Source organism: Silurus meridionalis, chromosome 28, assembly GCF_014805685.1.
Source record: "Silurus meridionalis isolate SWU-2019-XX chromosome 28, ASM1480568v1, whole genome shotgun sequence".
Taxonomy (NCBI): domain Eukaryota; kingdom Metazoa; phylum Chordata; class Actinopteri; order Siluriformes; family Siluridae; genus Silurus; species Silurus meridionalis.
The window spans coordinates 14,897,940-14,923,572 of record NC_060911.1 but is presented as its reverse complement, the minus strand read 5'-3'; the positions used below and the strand labels follow the sequence as shown (position 1 = coordinate 14,923,572).

Here is a 25,633-nt window from a genome sequence, read left to right as displayed (position 1 = left end):
GCATGCTGGGTATTAATGTAATGATCACACATTGTGTTTGCTTTATAATGTTTATATTGGACTTAAAGACCAGGCCTGAGACCTGCTGTTTGCAGGAATGGACTCTGAACAGCCAATCAGAACTTGGCATTTATATACTGTATCAGAAAACAACAAAATCTGTCATGAAGTTTCAGCTTTTCCTCTGACTGGAACAGAACACCAACACGGGAGACTCCTTCCCTACATGAAGTTTACCAGGTCGCCATTTACACACTGCGGAGTGAAAAAAACCTGCAGGAAGTGACAATTACGTCTAAACACAAACAGCCTCAATAAATCGGTGTTTCTGCGACACGACAAACACGAATAACATTCACGTTTACAGCATTTAGCAGACGCCCTTATCCAGAGCGACTTAAGGGTTAAGGGCCTTGCTCAGGGGCCCCGGAGTGGCAGCTTGGTGTAGCCGATTTAAACTCATTACCCTCAGATCCAAAGCCTAACGTCTTAACCACTAAGCTCCCATCTCCATATATAGCACACCACAATAACACACAACAACACACAATCTCGAAGTCTGTACATATGTCAGATGGAGAGATAAAAAAAGATAGAGAGAGAGAGAAGGTGTTTTTAAAGTATTTGTGAATGGTTGTACCTGTATAACCTGTTGGACTGGACTGGTGTGTGTGTGTGTGTGTGTGTGTGTGTGTGTGTGTGTGTGTGTGTGTCTGTGTGTGTGTAGGTATGCAGTCACACCCTCCCTTATAAGTTCATTACTAAGGTTTCTTTTAACAATCAGCAGAGAGAGAGAGAGTCTAAAAAAATCATTATAGAGGAAAAAGAGAGAAGCGGAGGAGAAACTGCAAACTGAAATTGGATTTCTGGTTGTAAAGAGGAGCATCGGAAAGGTAAGTTCATCCTCACCAGCCCTACACACAAACTCGGAAGCTGCTGCTGATGATGATCATTAGTCATTTATTTATAATGAATATGAAGTCAATTTTCAGACAAATAAACCTGAGATGAGTTAAAACCTCGTTATTGTGCAGAGATTTAACTGCGGTTGTGTGTCGATGGCCAGGATTGGAGCAGGTTCAACTTCATTCCACAGTGAAGACGTATGTTCCTTACTAACTCTTATTCTTAAGACTTACTAAAGAACTAACTAACTTAGTAACTCACTCTTATTCTTCTCACTACAGCTCAGAAAATCTAAAGTTTGAGGTTGTGTTTGTGGAATCGGACCCTACGGCACAGTGGGTTCATCCTTGTTCCACTAAAACTGATCAAAATATGATGTTTACCATCAGACATGACCGTAACGGCCGTCTCTCATACACGATTTTGACTCTCACTGGGAGAATTAATTTTTTCTTTGTGCTTCAAAAAAAAATAATGAATATTTTTTCTTTTTATAAGCAGTTTTGAATGTAAGGTGTAAAAGTACCTTGGGGTGTTTCCCAGTCGCTCTTTTACTCTTTGTTCATTGTTTGCTGGTCTTTTGATTGTTGCCTCATTACATTAAGCATTGATAATATTCACAGTAAAGACACTGAATGAAAAAATATGATAAATGTATTGTAATGTGTATAACTGTATCTGTAAGGCTAATCTCAAAAACAAAAAAAAAATGACATTTTTTTTTCTCAGTGGAATTGTTTCTGAAACAGAAGCATGTTCTGTGAAGGAATTTTTGCAATCTGTGAGTCCATGTTGTGTAACAAAAGGAATCTGGCTCTGTAAAGCTTTCTGGGGACTGACATGGGGTCAAAGTGAAGTGGCAGATGGGTTTGTCAGGGTGGCAGTGGAGTGGTAGTGAGGTTTTGGCAGAGTGTCTGAGGTTGCGGCAGGATGGCAGTGGAGTGATAGCAAGGTTTTGTCAGGGTGGCAGTGGAGTGGTAGCAAGGTTTTGTCAGGGTGGCATTGGAGTGCTAGCGAGTTTTAGCAGACTGTCGGTGAGATTGCAGTAGGGTGACATTGAGGTTTTGGCAGAATAGTGAGGTTGCAGCAGGGTGGAAATGGAGTGGTAGTAAGGTTTTGGCAGGGTGGCAGCAAGGTTGCAGCAAGGTGCCAGTGGAGTGGCAGTGGGGTTTGGCAGGGTGGCAGTGGAGTGGTAGTAGGGTTGAAGCGGGTATTAGCAGGGTGACAGTAAGATTTTGGCAGGGTGGCAGAGGTTGCAGCAGTGTGACGCTGAGGTTTTCGAAGGTTGGCAGTGAGGTGGCAGTGAGATTTGGGCTGGGTGGCAGTGAGGTTTTGAAAGGTTGGCAGTGAGGTTTAGCAGGGATTTGGCAGGGTGGCAATGAAGTTCCAGCAGGGTTACAGCAGGGTGGAAGTGGGGTGGAAGCAGAGTGGCAGCAGGTAGGCAAATTCACAACATTTAGCAAAACAGGAAAACAACAAGGGGCATTAACACTATATTAGCATTTCTTTATTCAAGTTAAAAAAAAAGTTAAAGGTGCTTATACTTGTCACATGTACATTACAACACAGTGAAATTCTTTCTGCAACACTGGGGTCAAAGTACAGGGTCAGCTATGTTACAGTGTCCCTGGAGCACAAGGGTTAAGGGTCCTGCTCAAGGACCCAACGCACCTCCTTCCCCTGTGCAAAATTAGTTTTTACTATTCTTTTTTGGGCCACTTTATATAAAACATTATTCTTTGTGTAATGAAGCAACATTTCATTCATTCATTCATTCATTCATTCATTCATTCATTCATTCATTAATCTTCAGGAAGCTTCAGTGGATTTGGACACCAGAGCAGCTACATTTCATTATAAAAATGTAATCTGGATTAATAAAAGAATGCAGAATCACCTGTAGCTCTGAAAATATATTATTCCTGAGTGAATATTACAAATATAAAAATGTTTGCATGTAACAGTTGTGTGAGGTACAGTAGAATAGCTTGAGGTTGTGTTGAGACATAATTGTTTCCAGCGTCATGCTTTGTGGAGGTTGTATTCTATCATGCTGAAACCACACCTCTGTATAACCACCACTATATTTAGAGTTCAACTTTATACTGAAATTCCTTTACACTACTGAGAATGCTACAGGAACTGCACCTGATGGACCTTTTGTCTTGTCTTGTTGGAGCCTGCAGTGTTGTAAACCCACCCCGGCTTTAGATTTAGCAGCATTATACATTATCAATAATTCTTCCTTTCTTCTTCAGTTAATGTCCATCTATACCATGTCCATTCCTGTGGACTTTCTGTCTGAGGAGCAGTTCTCCTGCTCCATTTGCCTGGATGTGTTCACCAACCCCGTATCTACACCATGTGGCCACAGCTTCTGCCTGTCCTGCATCACGTCATACTGGGATAGCCGGGGCAAGAACTGCATCTGTCCACTGTGCAAGGAGAGCTTCCGCAAACGTCCTGAGCTCCACATCAATCACACGCTCAAGGAGATCACAGAGCAGTTCAAGTGCATGGCTGAGTGCTCTAAAAGCTCTGGGATCTCCACCAGTACCCAAGCTGCAAGCTCTCACTCTCCTCGTACCTCGGATAGAAAGACTGCTACATCACCTCGACCTGGAGAGCTTCCCGGAGGACTGCTAAAGGAAATGAAGAGCAGGTTCCAAAGGACATCGTCTAGCGGGAACTTGTTGGAAGTGGCAGCGCCATCTTCACCACCACCTCCATATGAGGCCAGCAGGAGGAGGTTCAGCGCGAGCGGGTTTGGCCCAGCGAGTTCCACCGCACCACAGTGTATCAAGCATGGACTTCACCTGGATATGTTCTGCAGAAATGACCAGACATGTGTGTGTGCGATGTGTGCTGAGGGAGACCATCATGGCCACTCTGTGGTGCCGGCCCGGCGTGAGATGACCGTTAAGAAGGTGAAAGGGTGTGTGTGTGTGTGTGTGTGTGTGTGTGTGTGTGTTCTTTGTATATGGTAGTTTAATTCAAAATGTGACTGTGATCTGTTTGTGTGTTTAGTCTGAGCTGGGGATCATGGAGGCGGAAGTGCAGAATTTAATCACAACCAGAGAGAAGAAGATTGAGGAGATTCAGATGTCACTTACAGACATACAAGTGTGTATCTCAGCACCATCACTGTCCATACTGATGTAGAGTTTAAAATAAGTAAGAGGAATAAACGATGATGTATATTTTCCAAAAACAAACCTGAACCCGGTGCCTTTCTTCAGGCCAACGCACAGCAGGAGGTGGAGATCACGGTGAGCCTGTTCCGTGCCTTGGTTAATTCCTTGGACAGAGCTCAGGCAGAGGTGTTGGAGGTCGTGGAGATGGGTCGTGCTGCTGCGGAACTTCGCTCACAGGCCTTGATCCGGGACCTTCAGCTGGAGATCAGTGAACTAAGGAAGAGGAGCAGCACACTGTCTCAGCTCTCTCAGTCTAATGACCACTTCAGCTTCTTCAAGGTCAGTACAACAACCATGAAATGTTCTGCATCATGATTGTATTAACAAAGGTCTAAAAATGTTGAAATCCATATATATCTACTTTTATTACAGGGTCAGTGTGATTGGCTGGAAGTTCAGGTTCGAATAGTAAATTGTGATTGGCTGGAAGTTCAAGTGTGAATAGTGGATTGTGATTGGCTGGAAGTTCAGGTTTGAATAGTGGATTGGACCGTCCTAAGTTTTTGTGTGTGGGGGAACTTATATTGTGAATACGGATATTTTCGTGAAAGACTCGAGGCACAAGATGTATTTGAAGATGAACTGGAGAAAAGCAGCACCAGTAGTTAACTCCAACAGCTTCATTATTATTATTAGAGAAATTTGCTTTCTAATGGCTTTTGATTAAAACCTGTGGCACTACTTTATCTGTGTGTGTGAGCAGCAGTCGCCACAAGTTGTATAGAAAATGTGTGAGGAAAATAAATTATTATTTTGATCCATTGTATCAGTTTTGGTCTGCAAACATCAATCACAGCTTGTATGTGAAGTGATAATCCATGGCTAGGTGCGTCACCTCGGGATGTTCTTCTTATAAATACTTGATCTAAACTCCACACATCTCCATACAAATCTTGTGGAACATTTTCCCAGAAAACTGAAAGTTTTTAAAAGAGCACATGAAACAAATGTAGAATAGGATAGTCAAAAAAGAAGCAGCAATTTTATGCTCAGGTGTCCACAAACTTGTCCAATTTATATTTTATTCTCTTCATTCAATCTTTTGTTATTGTTCAGAAAATCTGACTCAGTTGTGGGTGTGTTTGTGTGTGTGTTATTTTTACCTTCAACCCTTTTCACTTTTATCTTCTCATCCTTCTTTGTCTTTGACAGGATTCCTTTTAAAATACCACACACGCTGTGCCTGGTTCAGCAGATACCGACTCAGGATTTTATCCTGCTGTGCTTTTAATAAAACTTTGAATGCCTTTGCGTGAAGAGAAAACATAGCTTAGCTGAGAATGAGTTTCTTTATTCGTTTCTGTCACCAGAGAGACGTGGAGAAGCAGTCATCATTGTTCCCACTCATTATACAGTAATCAGCCGCTCGTTTCCATCAGCTCTGTGTAATAAGCACTGCTCGTAGCGAACCTGTCACGTCCGGGAAACTGTCTGTGTATCTGTGTGACTTTACTAACGCCAGCTAGTTTATTAGAGGAGAATCGAGCAGCTACTGTTTTTTAATTCAGATTTTTTAAATCAATATACAATATTTTTCTCTATCTCTCTCTCTCCTCAGACGTATTCGTCTCTCTCTACCGCCCAACCCGAGAAAAGCCTGACCGAATTGACTTTGACCCCTGAACCCACAACTGGCATGGTCCTTAAAAACGTCACTCAGATGGTGGATAAGGTCCAGGAGGACCTGAGGAAGCTTCCACAGATGTGTAAACACACACCGCAACACTCATCTCAATATCAAGCACGAATACGGTCATGAGATCAGTTTCATACATGGACTCAATTTATCACAGAGTAATCAACAATGCAGAGGCGGGGCTGAAAAAGGGGCGGGGCTAGACATATTATGCTATCAAGAGGTGTTTTTAAGTCATGGCTAATCAGTCAGGGTGTTTATAATATATTTTTGTTTGTGTGTGTGTGTGTGCGTTTTATAGGTTTGTATTCTGCGGCAGAATCACCTGTAAAACAACAATCTCGTGAGTTTTAGCTGTTCTTCATGTCGTTCTCTTTGCAGAACTCGAAGGGGTAAATAACATTTAGCATGTCATTATTTTAATGTGTGTGTTTGTGTGTGTGTGTGTGTTTTGTAGGACTTTGGAAGATGCAGGACCATGCATGTAAGTTATTTTCCTCAATTGCTTCTTGTCGCTTTGAACAAATTCCAAATGATCTTTCAGATCAACCTTCATATGTGAACTCTACTTCCCCCGTGTGGACACTCCTGGAATTTAGTCTAAATTTTATATTCATTATCCCTTTTTTTTTAATGCTATAAAATGTACTAATCGACTTCATATTAGGTCACATCACAGTACTCCGTCATTAATTTCTTTTCCCATAATGGCATACCTTATTTTTATTTGAATGCTCTAACCCCGATCTCTGCTCCTTTCTCAGTGAACGTGACTCTGGATCGAGACTCTGCCCACCCGAGACTGATGATCTCTGATGACCTTAAGCAGGTGTACTGCAGTGATCGTTATAACGCCGTGATGGACACGCCCGAACGCTTCGACCGTGTGGTGTGTGTGCTCGGCAGCCAGGGCTTCAGCTCAGGACGTCACTACTGGGAGGTCCACGTGGGTGAGAAGACAGACTGGGACGTAGGCGTTGTTAATCGCTCGAGCAACCGCAAGGGGAAGATCTCGGTCAGTCCGGCTAACGGCTACTGGCTCCTGAGTCTGCGGGACCAGCACGAATACGCCTTCCGTTCCAGTCCGCTGATTCCGATTTACCTGAACCCCAAACCTCAGAGGGTTGGGATTTACATCGACTATGAAAAAGGACAAGTGTCTTTCTATAACGCTGACACCATGACACTTATTTTCAGTAACGTTTACTTCTTTACCGAAACCTTATATCCATGTTTCAGTCCCTGCACCAACAAATCTGGCAAAAACAAGGCTCCTTTAGTCATTTATTCCATCGCTCCGTCTGAATGAATGTCACTGACCATCTTCATGAACTTGAGAGTGAGAAATGGACAGCGGTACGTTGTATAAGCGAGCTATATTAGATAGCTCAGATGAAGTGGATTTGTTCTGTCAAGTGTTTTTATTTATCACATCAGAATTCCTTGTTGTTAGTGACGATCTTAAGGAACTTGCTAGCTAAGCGTACCTTGTTGTCTGTAGATAGTTTTTCCTGTGCTGCCATAGTCCAGCTCTGCATGCTGAGATGTTCCGCAGCCGCTATGAGATGTGTAGAGAGGACATGGAGTGTCTCTGCTCTCTATGCTCACAGTGAAATACTCTCTCACTTCTGACTGATCCGGTGCTTCGTGCTCACAGTGACGGAAGTTCACGTTCACGTACGACTTTGTGTGCTGAGGTCCTCAATATTAACATTTAAACAGGTTTCTTTCTGTCACGCTGTATCGCTGTAGTCAGGTATGGGAGTACAATATCTAGGAAAAGTTGCATTTTTTGGAAATTAGTTTTCATTAAAAGAGACCTCTTTGTGTGTGTGTGTGTGTGTGTGTGTGTGTGTGTGTGTGTGTGTGTGTGTGTGTGTGAATAACATTTTATTGTATTTTACAACTATAAGATGCTTCACTATCTCTACCTTCTGTTGTATCTCACTTTTCTAAATATATATAAAATTTAATAACAGCTTGATGTTGTCCTTGTTTATAGTATTTTATATATATAATATAATATATATTTATATATATTATATAATATAATTGCAGTAAATCAGAGAGCTGCATCACACACAGGAATCTCACACAGTGAGAATGAATATCGTCACTAAAGCAAGAAACCCAATTTAACACTTCTCCTTTCACTGTAGCCACAACTGCACCTCCACATACATCATCTCTAACAGAATCATTGATATTTACGGCATTAAGGTTTTTCCTGAGGATTTGAAATGAAGGCAAATTGTGTTTTTTCTGCAAATTCTACAGGGAAGAAAACGCAAAAGTGTAAATGTTTCATAAAAAAAGTAAATGTTTTGAACTGTTTTGGCGACTTTTCCTTACCATGTCCGGCTTTTCTTGAAAAGTCCGACTTGTAAATGTTCCTGTAAGTGTAAAATCAGTCAAATCAGTTTCTTTTCCTCTGCCAGTCATTGTGGTATTTAAAAAATACAGCTATTAAATCCAAATGAATGTATTTGAGATTGTGCAGTTTGCTACAGATGTGGTTTGTGAGCACTGATGCGCGATTTCATCCATTGGAAGGACGCGAAAAGGCTGATGTTATTGTACACCTGCTAGAGGGTCTCGGATTGACCAAATCAACAACATCTTAAAGTGACATGGATCTGAAGCTACAAAAAGATCAACCTACAGATGAAAATGATGATCATCAGCACCTGCTTGGTTTCACCTGACTCTGAAATGTGTGTGTGTGTGTGTGTGTGTGTGTGTGTGTGTGTGTGTGTGTGTGTGTGTGTGTGTGTTTTCTTGTTCTCCTATCCCGGTGGGGACTTCAACCTAAATGCACAATGACTCTTGGGGACCCAAATGCCTCAATTTAGGTCCCCACGGGCAAAGCCATACAAGCACCTCCCAAACAGTGTCTAGACATGCCCAGTGATCACACGCCCCCTACAGATCACACATGGTATTGCCAACCTCACCGTTACATTGTTCTGGAAGTGTGTGTCACGTCCTTCCCACTCTTTAGCGCCATCTATCGGTCAGTAATAAAATATAAATGTAATGTATATTACACAATCGATTATTATACTATTTACTTATAAATGCATATTAATTTATAAAATTAACAAAATGGAATACATTTACTGTTGATGCACCAGAATGAAACTTCAGGGTACACTGAGCCACAAATGATGTTATTACTAAGCAAATTATTTTTGTTAGATTAAATGAAAATGCATGAAATAATTTGAATATAATAGATCTGTTAAAACTAAAGCCCTTAATGTAATTTATTGTTGATCTGTCTATATTCAAACACGCCAACTCCAGGTCTTTCAATCCTAATTTCACATGGACTGTTGTATGCCAGAGGAATAAATCATGATAAGTAAAAAATCATGATAAGTAAATGATAATACACTTTTTTTTACTTTCTGACTGAGCCTTTCTGCATACATAAAACAGAGTTCACAAAGCGTTTACTTTCAATAAACATCCAAAAAAAAAAATGTTTAACAAACCACCAGGTCCTGATAATATACAGTCGTCTAAAATTGGCAGCTGCTATTTTAACTCTACTGTATTATCTTTTTGATTTTTCACTACAATATATACAAATGGTATTAAGTCCCCCACTTACGATGGAAATATGCTACGACGACTTGTTAGTTAAAAATAAGTTAAAAATATCGTAAGTTGAAGATTGTGTTATGACTATGACAAACTTTTTAGCTTCATGCTGATTAATAATTTTCATTTTCTGCTCTAAACTGATGGCTTTCCTCTTGTTTTTTTTTTCACTACCAGCACTAGACATACTTGGGCATTTGGAAGACATGCTTTTTTTTCACTTTAATTGCTGTTTAAAACCTTTTGAAACAGATAGAAATACACACTGAGACAACTTTACTCTGTCGAGCGCTAGCAAGCGTGGGGCATCTCACAGGGGAGAGATTCGCTCATCCCAGCTGTGTATCCAATGTATCGTACATCGTACACGGATGCTTGTGCCTGTTGTGCCAAATTTTAAATAAAATGTTAAAATCTAATAGTTTGTCTACTTTGTGACATTAAACTGTAAATCTATTTGTTAATTAAAGAGACCTGTTGAAAAAATTGCTTTATTTCTTAGTATTTTTTGAAAGACTTCTTTAGCCTACTTTTAGTGTTACGTGTTGAAGAATCGATAAGAAGCCATGTGGGTTTATTAGGCTTATTGACTGCACACACCAGTCAGAAGGGATAGTTTAGAGGGTATGGTCTTGGTTTAACAGTCAGTGGCTCCCCACAAGCTTGTGGGTTCAAGCCCCACCATTGTAAAAGGTAAAAAAAAATAAAAATTATTTTGAAATCTAATAGTTTGTCTATTTTGTGACATTAAACTGTAAATCTATTTGTTAATTAAAGAACCCTGTTGAAAAGATTGCTTTATTTCTTTGTATTTTTTAAAGACTTGTTTGGTCTACTTTTAATATGAGTTACATGTGTTGAAGTATGGAAAAGAAGCCGACTGCTTGCACCAGTCAGAAGTGATAGCTCAGTGGTTTAGGTCTTGGTTTGCCGATCAGTAGCCCCCCCCCCGCAAGGTTGTGAGTTCAAGCCCCACTGTTGTAAAGGACAAATTTTTATTTTTATTTTGAAATCTAATAGATTGTCTACTTTGTGACATTAAACTGTAAATCTATTTGTTAATTAAAGAGACCTGTTGAAAAGATTGCTTTATTTCTTTGTATTTTTTGAGAGACTTGTTTAGCCTACTTTTAATATGTTACATGTGTTGAAGAATCGATAAGAAGCCATGTTGGTTCATTAGGCTTATTGACTGCTCGCAGCAGTCAGAAGTGATAGCTCAGTGGGTAAGGTCTTGGTTTACCGACCAGTAGCTCCCCACAAGGTGTTGAAGAATCGATAAGAAGCAATGTTGGGTTTTTAGGCTTATTGAATGCTTTCACCAGTCTGAAGTGATAGCTCAGTGGGTAAGGTCTTGGTTTAGCGATCAGTCGCTCTCCACAAGGTTGTGGGTTCAAGCCCCACCATTGTAAAGTATAAAAAAAAATTATTTTGAAATCTAATAGTTTGTCTATTTTGTGACATTAAACTGTAAATCTATTTGTTAATTAAAGAGACCTGTTGAAAAGATTGCTTTATTTAATTGTATTTTTTGAAAGCCTTGTTTAGCCAGCTTTTAATGTCATGTGTTGAAGAATCGATAAGAAGCCATGTTGGTTTATTAGGCTTATTGACTGCTTTCACCAGTCAGAAGTGATAGCTCAGTAGGTAAGTTCTTGGTTTACCAATCAGTAGCTCCCCACAAGGTTGTGGGTTCATGCCCCACCATTGTAAAGGATGCATTTTTATTTTTATTTTGAAATCTAATAGTTTGTCTTCTTTGTGACATTAAACTGTAAATCTAATTATAGAGACCTGTTGAAAAGATTGCTTTATTTCTTTGTATTTCTTTAAAGCTTTGTTTGGCCTTCTTTTAATATGAGTTACATGTGTTGAAGAATCGAAAAGAAGCCATGTGGGTTTATAAGGCTTATTGAAGTTTGGGCACAACCTCAAGAAGATGGCAAACGTTATTGAATGTGAGGCGATGATGTCAGGTGATAAGAACACCCTTAGCAATCTGCAAGCCTTCAACCAAATCTGTGGAACTAAATGAAGTGAGTGTGTCTTATCCCAATGTAAAGGTGAAAAGCCTTTAATGGATGTTTTTTTTTTCATATGTTTGTTTAAGGCAACATGTTCAGAAACATTTTAGTTCAAGTTGCTGACAAATAAATGTTAAAGAGATTCAAGATGTCACAGATTCTTGTTTTTGTGGAATTGCCCAAATGTCCAAACTTTTCAGGTGGTTGTACATCAAATATCTTCTACTACTATAGCAATATATCTCACGGTTGATCACGTGCACGTTCTGTTTTAATTTAAACAGATTCCAGTATGCACACATCATTATTTATTTTAGACCATGATGATGTAACATAAACATTCAGAATTTCAGAATTGAAGAGAGTTGAATGTGTTAAACAGGCAGTGAGGTACGACTTTTTTTTACTGTTTACTTTCTAATTGTCTAATTAAATACAAGCGATGATAAAAAATAATTAATAAATAAAAACAGTTAAATTCTTCCTTTTAAACAACACTTTAGTTATGGTCTGAATCTTCATTTTCGTTAATGTTATACACAGTTATAATTGCATATATATTGGGTAATCTGCAGTTAATTTATAATTTATAATTTGTTTCTAAAAATAAAGAAACAAAAAATACAAAAGAGACGTCTGACTTAAAATTGTGGCCTTAATGTATTTAGAAATCGGTGTCCCCACCATGTAGCAAAAACAAGTGTGTGTGTGTGTGTGTGTGTGTGTGTGTGTGTGTGTGTGAGATTAAGGGCGTGGTTTAATATGAGGTCCAGATGACCAATGGGTGCAGCATCTCCGCTGTTTGACGTGTTGCGTGAAAGGTGCTGGCTGCGCCTCCGCGTCGGAAAGGACAGAAGACACACCTCAGACACACACACACACACACACACGCACAAGGGGGCGAGCGCATCAGATCACAAACCAGTTTTCTTCCCGCATCAGAGAGAGAGAGACAGAGCCAGAGAACCGATACACAGGTCTGTGTGCTTTTCTTCTGTTACAGACCGCATTATAGTGTGTGTGTGTGTGTGTGTGTGCGTGCGTGCGTGCGTGCGTGTGTGCGTGTGCGTGTGTGTGTGTGTGTGTGTGCTTGAGTGTGTATGTGCTTAAGTGTATGCGCATGTATGTGTGCGCGCATGTATGTGTGCGTGCGTGTGTGTATGTGTATGTGCGTGTGCGTGTGTGTGTGTGTGTGTGTGAACACGATGTCCAATCAAATACCATCACCTTGACGCTAAACTCTATACTGGTGAGCATCTGATGTAAAATGTTTATTTATTTATTTATTTATTTTCTTTTGCAAACCCAGCTGTGCTCTATTCCAGGTGTTAAATAAATAAATAAATAAATAAAATATGCGGCTCATTTATTTTTTCCCCCCAAAAAATATCACGCTGATGCTCCATCTGTTTGAGCTGAAAGTCCTACCGCTCTGTGTGTGTGTGTGTGTGTGTGTGTGTGTGTGCATAATTAGGACATAATACTATTTATTTCTGTCATCAGTGAAGTCTTTTGGTGATAATCAGGTTCATCATCATCCTCAGTCTCTTTCCTCTAAAACTACACCCCACTCGGAGTCCTGCTGCTGTAGGAAAATAGCGGAGGTGAAATAAAGCAGAATTCCCAGAATTCCCTTATCCTCCTGATTAGATAGATTATTTTCCCATTTCTGCACATCTGCAAGTGTTTTATTTGTTTTCACACCACATCAGCTTCTTTAAAACGACATAATTTGTATCCCTTTATAGTTACATCTGCAAATCAACCTGGTTCCTGTAATCAGTTACGTTAAAGTCGCTGTAAACACTCGATCCCTCAGCAACCACTTTATAGTTACAGCTTAACACCCGACTGGTACAAAGTGGGGACACTGGAGCCTCCGTCTGTAATGTATCAGAACGAGCATTCAATTATAAATACCCACCTACAGTTCAGCAGCACCAAAACTACACTCAGACCTCCTGTGTGTCAGAGAGAAGATTTAAAGATCAGACACTAAATCAGACTCATATTAGACTCATGTGTAAACACTGCGATCTGATCAATCGAAAAGTGATCAAATTACATACCAAGCACCATGCACACATCAGCGTTTATCACATCACACAGGAGACGTCACGGTCCAAATATCTCCAGAGTTCACGGTTCTGACTTTTTAATACAATCCCAGAGGATTCAAATGCTGCACCAAGAGAGGATGAAGATGAGTGGATGAGAGGATGAAGATGAGAACCAAGAGAGTCCTGGAGATAGAGGATGAGTGGAGGTAGAGGTAAATATGGAGGTAGAGGAGGAGTTGTGATGGAAGTAGAGGTGAAGGACGTCTGGAACAAGGTCAGTTTTATTATTTACGAGATGCGGCAGAATCTCACAGAGAAAACAAAAAAGCAGTAAAATTTAATCCTATATAGCCGAGTCACTGATTCTCTCTCTCACACACACACACACACACACACACACACACACACACACACACACACACACACACACACACACACACTTTAAAAACAGGACAAAAACCCCAGCATGTTGGTGGTGATGATGACAATGATGGTGATTATGATGATGATGATGATGATGATGATGATGCTGGTGATGCTGGTGATGCTGGTGATGATGATGTTAGTAATGAGGATGATGATGGTGATGGTAATGATGCTGTTGAAGATGATGATAGTAATAGTAATGGTGATGTTGATGGTGCTTTTGGTGACAGTGAGGATGATGATGGTGATTTTGGTGATGGTGGTGATGATGGTAATAATGAGGGTGATGATAATGGTAAGAATGAGGATGATGATGATGATGATGATGGTAAGAATGATGATGATGATGGTGATTCTGGTGATGCTGCTGCTGTTGATGATGGTAAGAATGAGGATGATGATACTGTTGAAGATGATGATAGTGATGATGATGATGGTAATGATGATGCTGTTGATGGTGAGGTTAATAATAAGGATGATGATGGTGATGGTGTTGAAGATGATGATAGTGATGGTTATTTTGGTGATAGTGATGATGATGATGATGGAGGTGGTGGTGATGATGATGATGTTAATAGTGAGGATGATGATGGTGATGATAGTGATGGTGATTTTGGTGATAGTGATGATGATGATGATGATGATGGTGATGATGATGTTTGAATGCTTGTCCTGAATCTGTTTAGAATGTAGAAGTAAAGTAGCAGTGTGGCTGATCTGTAATCCTTCACCTTCACAGGCTTTATTGTATTGTGATTTGTGTGGAACGACGACTGTAAGGTTGAATACAGTGACTGTGTCGCAGTGTGAATCCGAGGCGTTTACCAGCTGCTTCCTGTCCTGTCAGTGTGAGAGCGAAGTCCTGCTGCTGCTGCTGCTGCTGTGAGTTTCATCCACATGGGAATAAAGAGGTTTTATGTAACCAGTCTGAGTGAAGCACAACTCGGTGATCTCCACTTTCCAAGCGTCCGCACTGCGTTTTTCTCTCCTCTTCATATTTCTTGCTTTGTATAGGTTCTGTGCCCAGGCTGTGTGTGTGTATGTGTGTGTGTGTGTGTGTGTGTGTGTGTGTGTGTGTGTGTGTGTTTAATTATTTTTTTCAGTGTAACCGACAGTAAAGAAGGTGTGTGTGTGTTTAATTCTTTTTTCAGTGTAACCGACAGTAAAGCAGGACAGGAAGTGAAGAAGGACAGGAAGTGTGTGGTGTCAGAGACGCACACCAGACGTTGTCCATTAACAATGACATCTCGCTGACGCCGTCATCCCAGCCTTGTGTTGACATGGCAACAGGAAGGAAAAGTCAGTGTGTGTGTGTGTGTGTGTGTGTGTGTGTGTGTGTGTGTGTGTGTGTGTGTGTTATTGTTGGCATGGAGTTTATATTTTATTTCGAATTTTCGTTCAACTCTTTTTATTTTTGTCTTTATTTTTCAAACAAGCCCGTTCTCCTCACTTCCTCGTCTCTCCATCACACACTTCGCTCCGTCACACCCACCCTGTGTGTCCTTTTCACTCCCACTCGCTGTTTCGTCTCACTCTTCTCTAACCATCTTGTTCTCTTGCTCACCGTCCCTCCGACAGGCTCCACGTCTAAAGGCGGAGGTGTTCATTTCCCAGACGAGACGGAGGACGATGTGCTCAGCGAGAGCGGCGACGACACGCAGCATGACAAGATCATCACCGCCATCGCTGAACCTGATGGAACCTACCTGGTCAAGGTAACACACACACACACACACACACACACACACACACACACACATATTTTAAACATTTCCTCTCTGTGCCACTTTGTAATGATGAAATGCATTAGTTGGTCTCTGTGTTCCACTGAAGTTTCTGACATTCTGTGTTCAGGCAGGATTCCTGAAAATCCTACATAAATACGAGATCACCTTCTTGATCCCGCAAGTCCCCACTTTAGGAAAAGACAGCATGCTCTCTCCAGCGCTACGTGCCACGCCCAAACCGCGCCTTCGTGCCACCCACATCGTACCCTGCCCTGAAGGTAACTCCGCCTCCAACCTTCAAAGATCGATGCAGTATATTTACATCTGCTGTATTTGTCTTTCGATTATGGTGTTTGTCTTTAATTATTTATAACTTCTGCAGTGTTTCTCACGCTGTGACACAGGAAGCAGGAAAACAGGGGTTACATCAGCTTCAGTACATTAATAATAAATACACAGCTTTTAGAAGTTCAAGTCCAATTAAGTCGTCAATTATAATATTCATGAACAGTTGAAATTGTTTTTCTCACAAACAAAATGCTCTTTTTTTCAAAGCTACAAACCACCAGAATTGTTTAATTACTTACTCTGGATGAATAATAAATCAGTAATTAAATGCTCACTGAGGAAGTTGTTTGCTGTAAATCTTAATGCTAGAGATAAATTTGAGTTCGTTGAGTGATTTTATTTATTTTTATTTATTTTTTTACATTTCTTTATTTATTCATCCTGCTTGGATACTTATCCGATCATTTTGGTTATATATTATGTAAGTGTAGTCTTTAATTAAAAAAAAACTTTCTTAACATATTTTATTTCAACCATAACCTCCAATTACCACTAGAGGTCAGCGTTCGCAGAAAACGTATAAAACGGATTTCCGTATAAAAATAATACTGACCCAAATTGGTTCTTGGAGGTGAAGTTAGAAATAAAAAATGAATCTAGAAATAAATAATACAATTTCAGTGTCAATGTTGTTTTCTCGCGTTCAGTATTCGTGTTCTTTGTATGTGGTGAGTGAATATTTTTGTGCAGACGAATCAGTTATTAATAACAAACATTTTACTGAGTAAATTATTTTCATTACTACACCGTACAAACACTATGTGTGCGGAGAAGCGGAACCAGAACTCACTCCAAAATTTACTGAACTTTACTTACTGTAGCTGTCAATCCAAAATCTTAATATCCAATTACAGTAAAAAGGGTTGTTAAACCCCGCCCCAATTCTGAGTTTTTTTCCCAAAAAGGTCTTTCTCACTGTATATCGTTTTGTTTATTGTAAAAATTATTTAGTTTCTCTGTCGTACAGAGTTCAAAATGTCACAATTCTCTGTGTAATGCCTCTGTAATACCTTCTTAAATCATTACACACACTTGTGCTGTCTTGTTCTCGGTGTGTGTAGGAGGAGTGAAAGTAGTGTGTGAGTACAGCGCTCAGCAGGAAGGAGTGGTGCAGGATGAGCTCACACTCATCAACAGAAGCAGGAGAGACAGCAGCGTTAAAGTCAGAGTGCACGCCAGAGTGATGGGTGAGAACCAGCCGGAATCAGTCAGTCACGTGTACACGGTTTTCCACGTTAGATAATCATTTCTTATATGATATATAATGGCATTAAAAAATATTTGTAGATGTATGTGTGTGTGTGTGTGTGTGTGTATGTTTGTGTGCACCACTGTGAGAAAGTGTAGGTTTACTGTAGGGGCAGTTTGGGCAGGGCAAATCTATATTAATTTCAAAAGAGCCCCATGAGGGTTGGCCCATATGGACCCCATGGCAGTTTAACCGTTTGAGGGGCCTTTGTGGCTTTCTGTAGAGTAGCAGAGAAAGCCCATATAGGGCCCTCAAAGTGCAAAACTAGTGTAGGTTGTGATGGAAAAATTACCACAATGTTGCTAGAAGATAATGAAAAAATTAAGCCTGGTATCTTCATTCTCGAATATTGCAGATCGCCATCACGGCACGCCCATGCTGCTGGAGGGAGTGCGCTGTCTGGGAACTGAGGAGATCTCGTCCAAAACCAACGACAAAAAGTATATCTGAACAGTCGCTGTGTCCTTACAGATCTCAGCAGGTGGACGGTGAGGAGCAAATGAGCGCAGAGAACATAACTCGGAACACAATCGACTCTTCATCACGATCCTGCATGAACGTGATCTTTCAGGGTTCCTATAAATACAAATCTGATTGTAATTACTTCAAAAAGTAAAAAAAAATTGATGGTTGTCAGGAAAATGTAGAGCGAGTGTTATATTTTGCATTACCTGATCCGTGCCTCTTAAAGCAGGGAGCAGGGAGTTAGTGATGTGTGTTGGAATGATTCTACACACGGACATGGTGACATTCATTTTGGGGTTCACTTCAAAGATAATTAAGTAAAGAGTGCATGCAAACCTCACCATATAACACACTTACACACACGTCTCACAGTTATAACAGTTATAAAGCAATACTTTCCACTTATTCGTCATGCGTTTCCAATTGTTTTAAACCATAACCATTGCCAGCACAAACCCTGATTAATAAACAGAAATGTTCCTTTAAGAAGGAGAAAACTATCAAAACTACGAAGAGTGTTAAGTATATATCAAGAATAAAGCATTTACAATGAATACTTCTAACGACTGAATAAAACCTCTTTTTAATTCCATTATAACTGAACATATATAAAACATGCTCCAGGTCACGTCAGTGGACGTGATGCTACCACCACTTCCATCGGCGGGTTTATTTCCGAGTTTGTATTAGGGACTGGTGATTCGATCCTTACCATACTTTCAGTACTGGTGTTGTATGGACAGGATCAAACCTTCCTTGAATTTCTAAGAAATGAGTGAGTTCGATATTTATCTTGGACCGGAACCTGCATTCATTATACAAACAAATCAGCGTTCTGTCACTCAGTCATATATCATGGGACTACGGCATCATCTGGACCTTCTGAGAGAGCTTAATTTTTCCAGAATCCTGAGCGATCAGTCAGAGGAAACATAAACAGGCTCGAGGGGAAAAACTTCAACATACTTTCATCCCTTTATGAAAAGAAAGTAATGTAGAAGCAGGTTTGTGTGATAGATTATAATTTGCATGATTAGTTTAAAGAACAAAAAAGTCCAGTCCATGAAAGTCTTATTAATATGAATTATAATGGCTTTCATTATTCTGTTATTAATACTGATACACTGGTTTTGAAACTACTTAATATCGGATCAAAAAGTAAATTAAAGTAAAAGTTGTTCATTTAAAAAAAAATTTATATTGTTCCTTTTGTGTTAATTGCGCATGCGCGTTATTCTTATAGTTTGTGACACCGCAGGGGGCTCGGGGCAGAACCGAGACAATGCCTGAGAAAGTCTGAGGGAGATCCTGAGATGGTGGCTTATTCAAGACTGTGCTTTACTGTTTAGAAGAAAAACAAAGCCATAAAACTAAAGATGGTGTAAAAGCACATCGTAATAAATGATAAGATTGGAGGACAGAAGTCGTGGATGTATGAAGTAATAAATGGAGTGACTATGGAGAAATAAAAAAAAGATGGATCTAGATGGAGGAAAGTTTATAGATGCAGTCTGTTATTATTATTATTATTATTATTATTATTATTATTATTATTATTGTTAAGATTACTCCACTTCTCTGGACTAGTAAGGGTTTGGGTGTAGATGGAGGAGCTGAACACGCAGCAACATCGAAAGCTTGAGCCCTGGCAGATCTGGACAGTAGGGATAGAAGTCTGATCCACTACCGACAGTCGATGGCGGTATTGCTCCACTTAAGAATGCGAACGCCAATAAAGAAGAAGCTCAAGAAGATGAGCTCCACGCAGTCTGATGTCCACCTCAAGCTTCTAATATCTCTTACACTCCGATTCTCTCTCTACACCTCCATCCATCTCTTTCAGTTTGCATGTCGGGAGTGTAGACTGTGTGTGCGGGTCTCACTGGTAAGAGTGACATGAATCTCAGGGGTCTTTCTTTCTGTTTGTTTGTTTCCATCTCTCTCTCTTTGTTTACCCCTCTCTCTCTCTCTCTCTCTCTCTCTCTCTCTCTTTCTTTCTTTCTTTCATTAGAGACAGGAACATTATCAGGAAGTATAGCGTATGAGGCATGTTTATGGGGGTATGGGGCAGTGCGGAAGCGTTTTATCGATTAAGTCATAGAAAGGATCTTAGATTTAAGCTATGAAATGAAGAGGAACAATTTAATAGAAAACCACTAAACTCAACAAGAATTGTGAATTACTTGTCATGTTTTATTTACTACTTTAAATTAATAATATGTGACACCCTAAAGTATGTACACATTATGGGTATTGTGATTTTGAAAGAACAAAGTTTGTTTTCTATACCCTGTTTTTCGTTTTATATATATTGAGTATGTTAAATGTAATTGAAAGCTGAAAAACCACAAAGTTTAAAATACTGTCTGTTACATATATTTCTTATGTTCAATTTCATGGAGAGCTGAAAACTGCAACGTTTGAAATGTTGTGTATTGCTGAGAAGGATCGGGACTCTTATTTTGAAAATGAACTGAGGATTTGCGTGAAGGAGCAGTATCGCACAGGTGCTCTCACAATTGCTGGGGATTGTGTGCGACACAGACACGTTTGCTCCTGTCTCCTCATTTATTCCTGTTTTTACAGGGACTTTTTAATCTGCTCACACGGCCTTTTGCACGGGGCCTGTAACAGATTTTTGGGGGCTCGTCCGGGATCGACTCCTGATGCCCAGGGAGGTCGATCCACCAAACCTGATCCTGAGGACCAAACGAGTGCGGACGCTGAGTGAGTTGGTGATCCAATAGGCGAGGACGTCGGTGAGGAGTGGGCTGGTGATTGTGCGAGTGGCTTGAGGGACTGTGGAAAGGAGGTCATCATGGCTGATCGAGTACGCAAGGGCCTGGTGTGGGACATCAGGAAAAGTTTACTCAACTTGTCTTCTGTTGAACTGTTCCAAGTCGCCAAAAGCATCGGTCCAATACCAGGGAAGGACTTCTCAGAACTTGATGTTGAGGATCAAGTGGGCTGTCTTGAATACATAAATGCCTTCATGTACAGCACTCACCTGTTAGAATCAGAGGACAGAGGTATGGCTGAACTTTTGGTTTTACAAGGGACTGTAGAGGCTGTTATACTAGAGCATGGTGCTACAGCGCCGGGTCATGGTGAGGTTAAGAGTAATGTTAATGTCTTACCTGTATCCACTTCACATATACACACCTCCACAGGTCACATGATCACTTCAGACACTGTGCATGGAGAAACACTCAAAACTGCATCTGATTTAGGGAAAGTTAGAGAGTTAGATACCAACCCTACAGTCACACACGCAGATTTCGAAGAGCTGAGCAGAAAACTCATTCAGTATCTTACACCACATACACAGCACTCCACTCAAAGCCCACCTGTAAGACACAATAGTGACATGCCAATAAATAAGACTCTTGAATGCACCTCACAGGGGATCTCTGAAAAAGTAGTCTCGTTATGAGACCTCTCCTACCTGCAGCGTCGTGAATTTAAGATACAAGGAGGGCAAATTGGTGACTATGCATCTGACATAACATATGCCAGTGTGTGTCGACAGATTGATGATGGAGTTAAAGAGAATTTCAGTGAAGCTGAATTGGTCAGGGGAATACTACGTGCAATTAAACCAGGTAACTTCAAAGAAATGATTATGAATAAGGAAGATATGACAGTGGAAGAACTTAAGAGGTTTCTTCAGTCACACCTAGGGGACAAAAGCAGCACAGAGTTATTTCAGGAATTAATGTGTGCAAAACAGATGGAGACCGTAACACCTCAACAGTTCCTGTACAGGGCAATAGGCCTTAAACAGAAAATACTCTTTGCTATCAAACAGTCCAACACTGATGTGAGATACAGCCCAGCCACAATCCAGGATGTGTTTCTTCACACTGTGTATCAGGGCCTGGGGCACAAGTATAAAGACGTCAGGAGTGAGCTCAAACCGCTTTTGGCTGACCACAATATCACAGATGAGGCAATTGTGAGAAATGTAATAAAAATCACGAATGATGAAAACGAGCGAGCACGAAGATTGGGTCAAATAACTCGTCCCAAACAAAGCAATGCAAGCTCTGCCCAACTTGAAAGTGAACCTGACCGAGTAAAAGAGCCACCTAAGAAAATCAAAAACGACCCAATCGTACAACTTACTGCTCGCATTGACGCGCTTACCAGTATGGTAGATGCCATGCGCCAGTCAACACTAAGGCCGCAACCTGAACACACCTGTCAATGCTTTACAAGAGACCACCCCCCACAGCTAGGAGCAAAACTCAGAGGTTGCCCCAGGTGTGTTGAAGCTGGTCAACAGAACTGCACTCATTGTTTCCTCTGCGGCGAAGAGGGGCACCGGGCTCGTGGATGTCTCCGGAAGCAGAAACCGCAGGGAAACGGGAAACGGCCACTGCCAGGGGACGACCAGTGACCGAGCCTTGTATGTCCCAATACCCCAAGGACTCCATTTTGGGGATCAAACCTGACTCTGTAAAATGTAAACCTACAACAATGTCTCCCTGCTATAAAGAACAAACCCTCTGTGAGAAAGAAAGGTATCAGCAAATTGACAGTCCATCGTCACCTGGAACTAAGAAGGAAACTATTGTTAAATTGATAGGAAAAAAAGCCCTGGCTCAGTGTAACTTCAATGGCCTTGCGGTGACTGCTCTGCTTGATACCGGGGCTCAAGTAAGCATGATCGATCGAATCTGGAAAGACAAATACTTACCCACTGTAGATGTAAGGCCTCTAGTGGAGCTAATGGGAATGACAGAGCAGTTAGAAGTTTATGCCATCAATGGAGATCTAATACCCTTTGATGGGTGGGCTGTCATTACAGTCAACTTACAAGGAAACAACAACCCTGACCTCTCAATTAATGTCCCTTTTCTGGTGAGCCATATCCCAATTGAGAGGCCGCTGCTTGGCTTTAATGTGGTAGAAGAGCTAATTCAGGGCCAACCAGAGCGTTTAGTTCCTACTTTAGTTTCATTGCTTTCCAGTGCAATAGCAGTATCGAGTGAGGAAGCCAAGAATCTGGTTAGTTTTGTACAAACGCCTGAGCACAGTGGACAGTGGGGACGATTGAGAGTAAACAGAGACAGCGTGTTGATACCGGCAGGTCAGGTAGCATGGGTAAAGTGCAGAGTACCACCCAAAATGGATCAGTCTGGCACTATAGCCCTGTTTGAGCCAGATGTAGACAATGTGCAGTTGGAGCAGCTGGATATGGGTGAAGGGCTTTTGGAAATCCAGAGTTCATACGTGTCAGTCCCTGTCGGCAACCACTCTACATTCGACATCACCCTGCCTCACAACAGCATCCTAGGGTATGTCCACCCCATTGAGACAGTGTTGGAATCGGACATGTCAAATGAAACAAAGACCAGTGGAAAGGTTCATGGTGCATCGGTGGCAGCGGTGGAGGAAAACTCAACCCCGTGGCATCCACCTGTCGATCTCAGCCATCTAAATGAGGGCCAGCTAGCAGTGGTTAAGCAAATGTTGCATGAGGAGTCTGCATCCTTTGCCCGAGATGGAAGTGATGTTGGCTGCATCCCGAGTCTCCAAATGTCCATCAACCTCAAAGATGACATACCAGTACAACGTGCCTATTCCTCAATACCCAAACCCTTGTTCAAGAAAGTAAAGGATTACATCCAAGACCTTCTAGCGAAAGGGTGGATTGTGAAATCTAAGTCCCCCTACTAGGCACCAGTAGTCTGTGTTCGGAAAAAGGATGGGTCACTGCGTTTGTGTGTGGATTACCGCCTCCTTAATAAGAAGACCGTACCAGACAGACACCCTTTGCCGAGGATTCAAGACCTGATCGACACCCTGGGAGGGTATTCTTGGTTTAGCATCCTTGACCAGGGAAAGGCTTACCACCAGGGCTTCATAGCCGAGGGTTCGAGACACATGACCGCCTTTATCACTCCGTGGGGCCTATATGAGTGGGTAAGAATCCCTTTTGGCCTGTCCAATGCACCAGCAGCATTCCAACGCAGCATGGAGGGGATGCTGGATGACCTCAGGGATGAGTGCTGTGCTCCATACCACGATGATGTGTTGTGTTACGCCAGGTCATTTGAGGAACATGTAGGAGTAATCAGAAAAGTCCTTCAGACTCTTAGGCACCACGGAGTAAAATTAAGGCCTGAGAAGTGTGAACTCTTTCGCCAGGAAGTCCGGTATGTGGGTCGTTTGGTGTCGGCCAATAGGGTAAGGATCGACCCTCACGAAATTGAGGCAGTGATAGCACTGAAGAGTCACAGACCCCAGACTGTTGGAGAGGTGCGGAGACTCCTTGGATTCCTCGGATATTATCGCCCATTCATACAAGACTTTTCACGTGTGGCCAAACCTATCTACGAACTACTCCAGACTCAGCCAGGGGCAACAAAGAACCAGTACAACCCAGGAAAGAGAAAAGGTCCCCAGATGCCTTCGCGAACGTCAGTGGAATAGACCAGTGAACACCAGAAAACCCTCGACCTGCTAATAGACATGCTGGTAAACCCCCCAGTCTTGGCATACCCAGACTTCAACCTTCCATTCGTGCTGCACACTGATGCATCAGAAAGGGGCCTAGGGGCCATCCTATATCAGCACCAGGATGGGAGGTTGCGGGTCATCGCATACGGCTCTAGGACCCTTTCTCCAGCTGAAAAGGGTTACCGACTGCATAGTGTGAAGCTGGAATTTCTTGCTTTAAAATGGGCAGTGTGTGAGAAGGTTAGGGATTATTTGTTTTACGCCCCGCACTTTACCATCTACACCGACAATAATCCCTTGACCTACGTCATGAGCACGGCAAAATTGAATGCAGTAGGCCATCGATGGGTGGGAGAACTGGCGGATTTTCGCTTCGATATCAAGCACTGACCTGGCAAAGCCAACATTGATGCTGACACGTTGTCACGCCTTCCTCTTGATATGGGGAAATATGTTGCAGAGTGCACAGAGGATCTCTCACTAGAGGTGATACGAGCAATCTGGGATGGAACTCATGCAGCTAGGAAGAAGGATGTGGCTTGGATTGCAGCACTGAATATGGCTCACGCAAACATGGACCAATCTTCCTCTGCCCCCTTGTTGCCGCCTGTAAGCAAGGATGAACTCGCCAAAGCTTAAAGGGATGACCCAGTGATCTTTAGGATAATGGAGATGAAAGAGACAGATAAGGTGCCAGATGAAGACAGTAGGAGAAGTGTGAGGGGTCCAGCCAGGAAACTCTTGAGAGAGTGGAGCAAGCTGTCTTTGGAAGATGGGTGTCTGTATCGGCACGTGGCTGGAAGAAAACAACTTGTTCTTCCAACAAAGTATAGACAACTGGCTTTAGAGTACCTGCATAATAGGATGGGACATGTAGGCCAAGAAAGAGTCATCCACTTAATGAGGGAGAGGTTCTATTGGCCACACATGAAGAAAGAAGTAGAGGAGTACATTACTAAAAAGTGCCCATGCATCAAAGCAAAAAAACCAGTGACACATGTACGAGCACCTATGGGGAGTTTAACTTCCAGCTCGCCAATGGAACTTGTCTGCATCGATTTTCTGCACTTGGAACAGAGTCAGGGAGGGTATGAATATATATTAGTTGTCATAGACCACTTTACACGATTCGCTCAAGCTTACCCTATGAGAAATAAGTCCGGACGGACAGCGGCTGAGCGGTTGTTCAGTGACTACATCCCTCGCTTCGGCTACCCTGGAAAGCTACATCACGACCAGGGCAGAGAGTTCGAGAATGCACTGTTCCGGAGTCTCAGACAATTGGCTGGAGTGCGTCACTCAAGAACATCTCCATATCATCCTCAAGGGAACCCAGCTGTGAGAGATTTAACCGGACTCTCCTCCAGATGCTCCGAACGATGGCTGACAAAGAAAAAGCAAAGTGGAAAGATCACCTACCCCAGATTGTACACGCCTACAATTGCACTCGTCATGAGTCAACTGGGTACTCTCCATTCTACCTGCTTTACGGAAGACATCCTCGCCTCCCAATTGATTTGATATTCG

The 25,633-nt window shown here is 41.6% G+C and overlaps 2 protein-coding genes across 5 annotated transcripts; both read left to right on the top strand.

The window, feature by feature from the left end:
- The first annotated feature begins 709 nt into the window (after window positions 1–709).
- On the top strand, window positions 710–7,710 carry btr01 (bloodthirsty-related gene family, member 1). Of its 2 annotated transcripts, XM_046843489.1 has the most exons (9): window positions 710–893; window positions 1,035–1,103; window positions 3,165–3,833; window positions 3,934–4,029; window positions 4,146–4,379; window positions 5,659–5,806; window positions 6,038–6,079; window positions 6,194–6,220; window positions 6,501–7,710. In XM_046843489.1, the coding sequence occupies exons 2-9, from the start codon at window positions 1,059–1,061 to the stop codon at window positions 7,043–7,045; spliced, it is 1,806 nt and encodes a 601-aa protein (XP_046699445.1). In that variant the 5' UTR covers window positions 710–893; window positions 1,035–1,058; the 3' UTR covers window positions 7,046–7,710. The 2 variants fall into 2 exon arrangements, with proteins under 2 accessions (XP_046699445.1, XP_046699446.1); XM_046843490.1 differs by lacking the exon at window positions 1,035–1,103 and having other exon boundaries at window positions 712–893.
- A 4,470-nt stretch (window positions 7,711–12,180) lies between these two features.
- si:ch211-151p13.8 (uncharacterized protein LOC562078 homolog) lies at window positions 12,181–18,195 on the top strand. Of its 3 annotated transcripts, XM_046843494.1 has the most exons (8): window positions 12,181–12,343; window positions 14,592–14,734; window positions 14,880–14,882; window positions 15,004–15,151; window positions 15,431–15,567; window positions 15,707–15,857; window positions 16,989–17,114; window positions 17,532–18,195. In XM_046843494.1, exons 4-8 carry the CDS (start codon window positions 15,133–15,135, stop codon window positions 17,624–17,626), a joined length of 528 nt encoding a protein of 175 aa, XP_046699450.1. In that variant the 5' UTR covers window positions 12,181–12,343; window positions 14,592–14,734; window positions 14,880–14,882; window positions 15,004–15,132; the 3' UTR covers window positions 17,627–18,195. The 3 variants fall into 3 exon arrangements, with proteins under 3 accessions (XP_046699450.1, XP_046699449.1, XP_046699448.1); XM_046843493.1 differs by lacking the exon at window positions 14,880–14,882; XM_046843492.1 differs by lacking the exons at window positions 14,592–14,734; window positions 14,880–14,882.
- Window positions 18,196–25,633: the final 7,438 nt, after the last annotated feature.

Bases quoted from the DNA above. Each gene is read 5' to 3' on its own strand.
- btr01 (XM_046843489.1), top strand. From the start codon at position 1,059: ATGGCCAGGATTGGAGCAGGTTCAACTTCATTCCACAGTGAAGAC. The intron at 5,807-6,037 runs GTAAACACACAC...TGCGTTTTATAG, and splicing joins GAGGAAGCTTCCACAGATGT to GTTTGTATTCTGCGGCAGAA. The intron at 6,080-6,193 runs GTGAGTTTTAGC...TGTGTTTTGTAG, and splicing joins ACCTGTAAAACAACAATCTC to GACTTTGGAAGATGCAGGAC.
- si:ch211-151p13.8 (XM_046843492.1), top strand. The intron at 15,568-15,706 runs GTAACACACACA...TTCTGTGTTCAG, and splicing joins ATGGAACCTACCTGGTCAAG to GCAGGATTCCTGAAAATCCT. The intron at 17,115-17,531 runs GTGAGAACCAGC...CGAATATTGCAG, and splicing joins AGTGCACGCCAGAGTGATGG to ATCGCCATCACGGCACGCCC.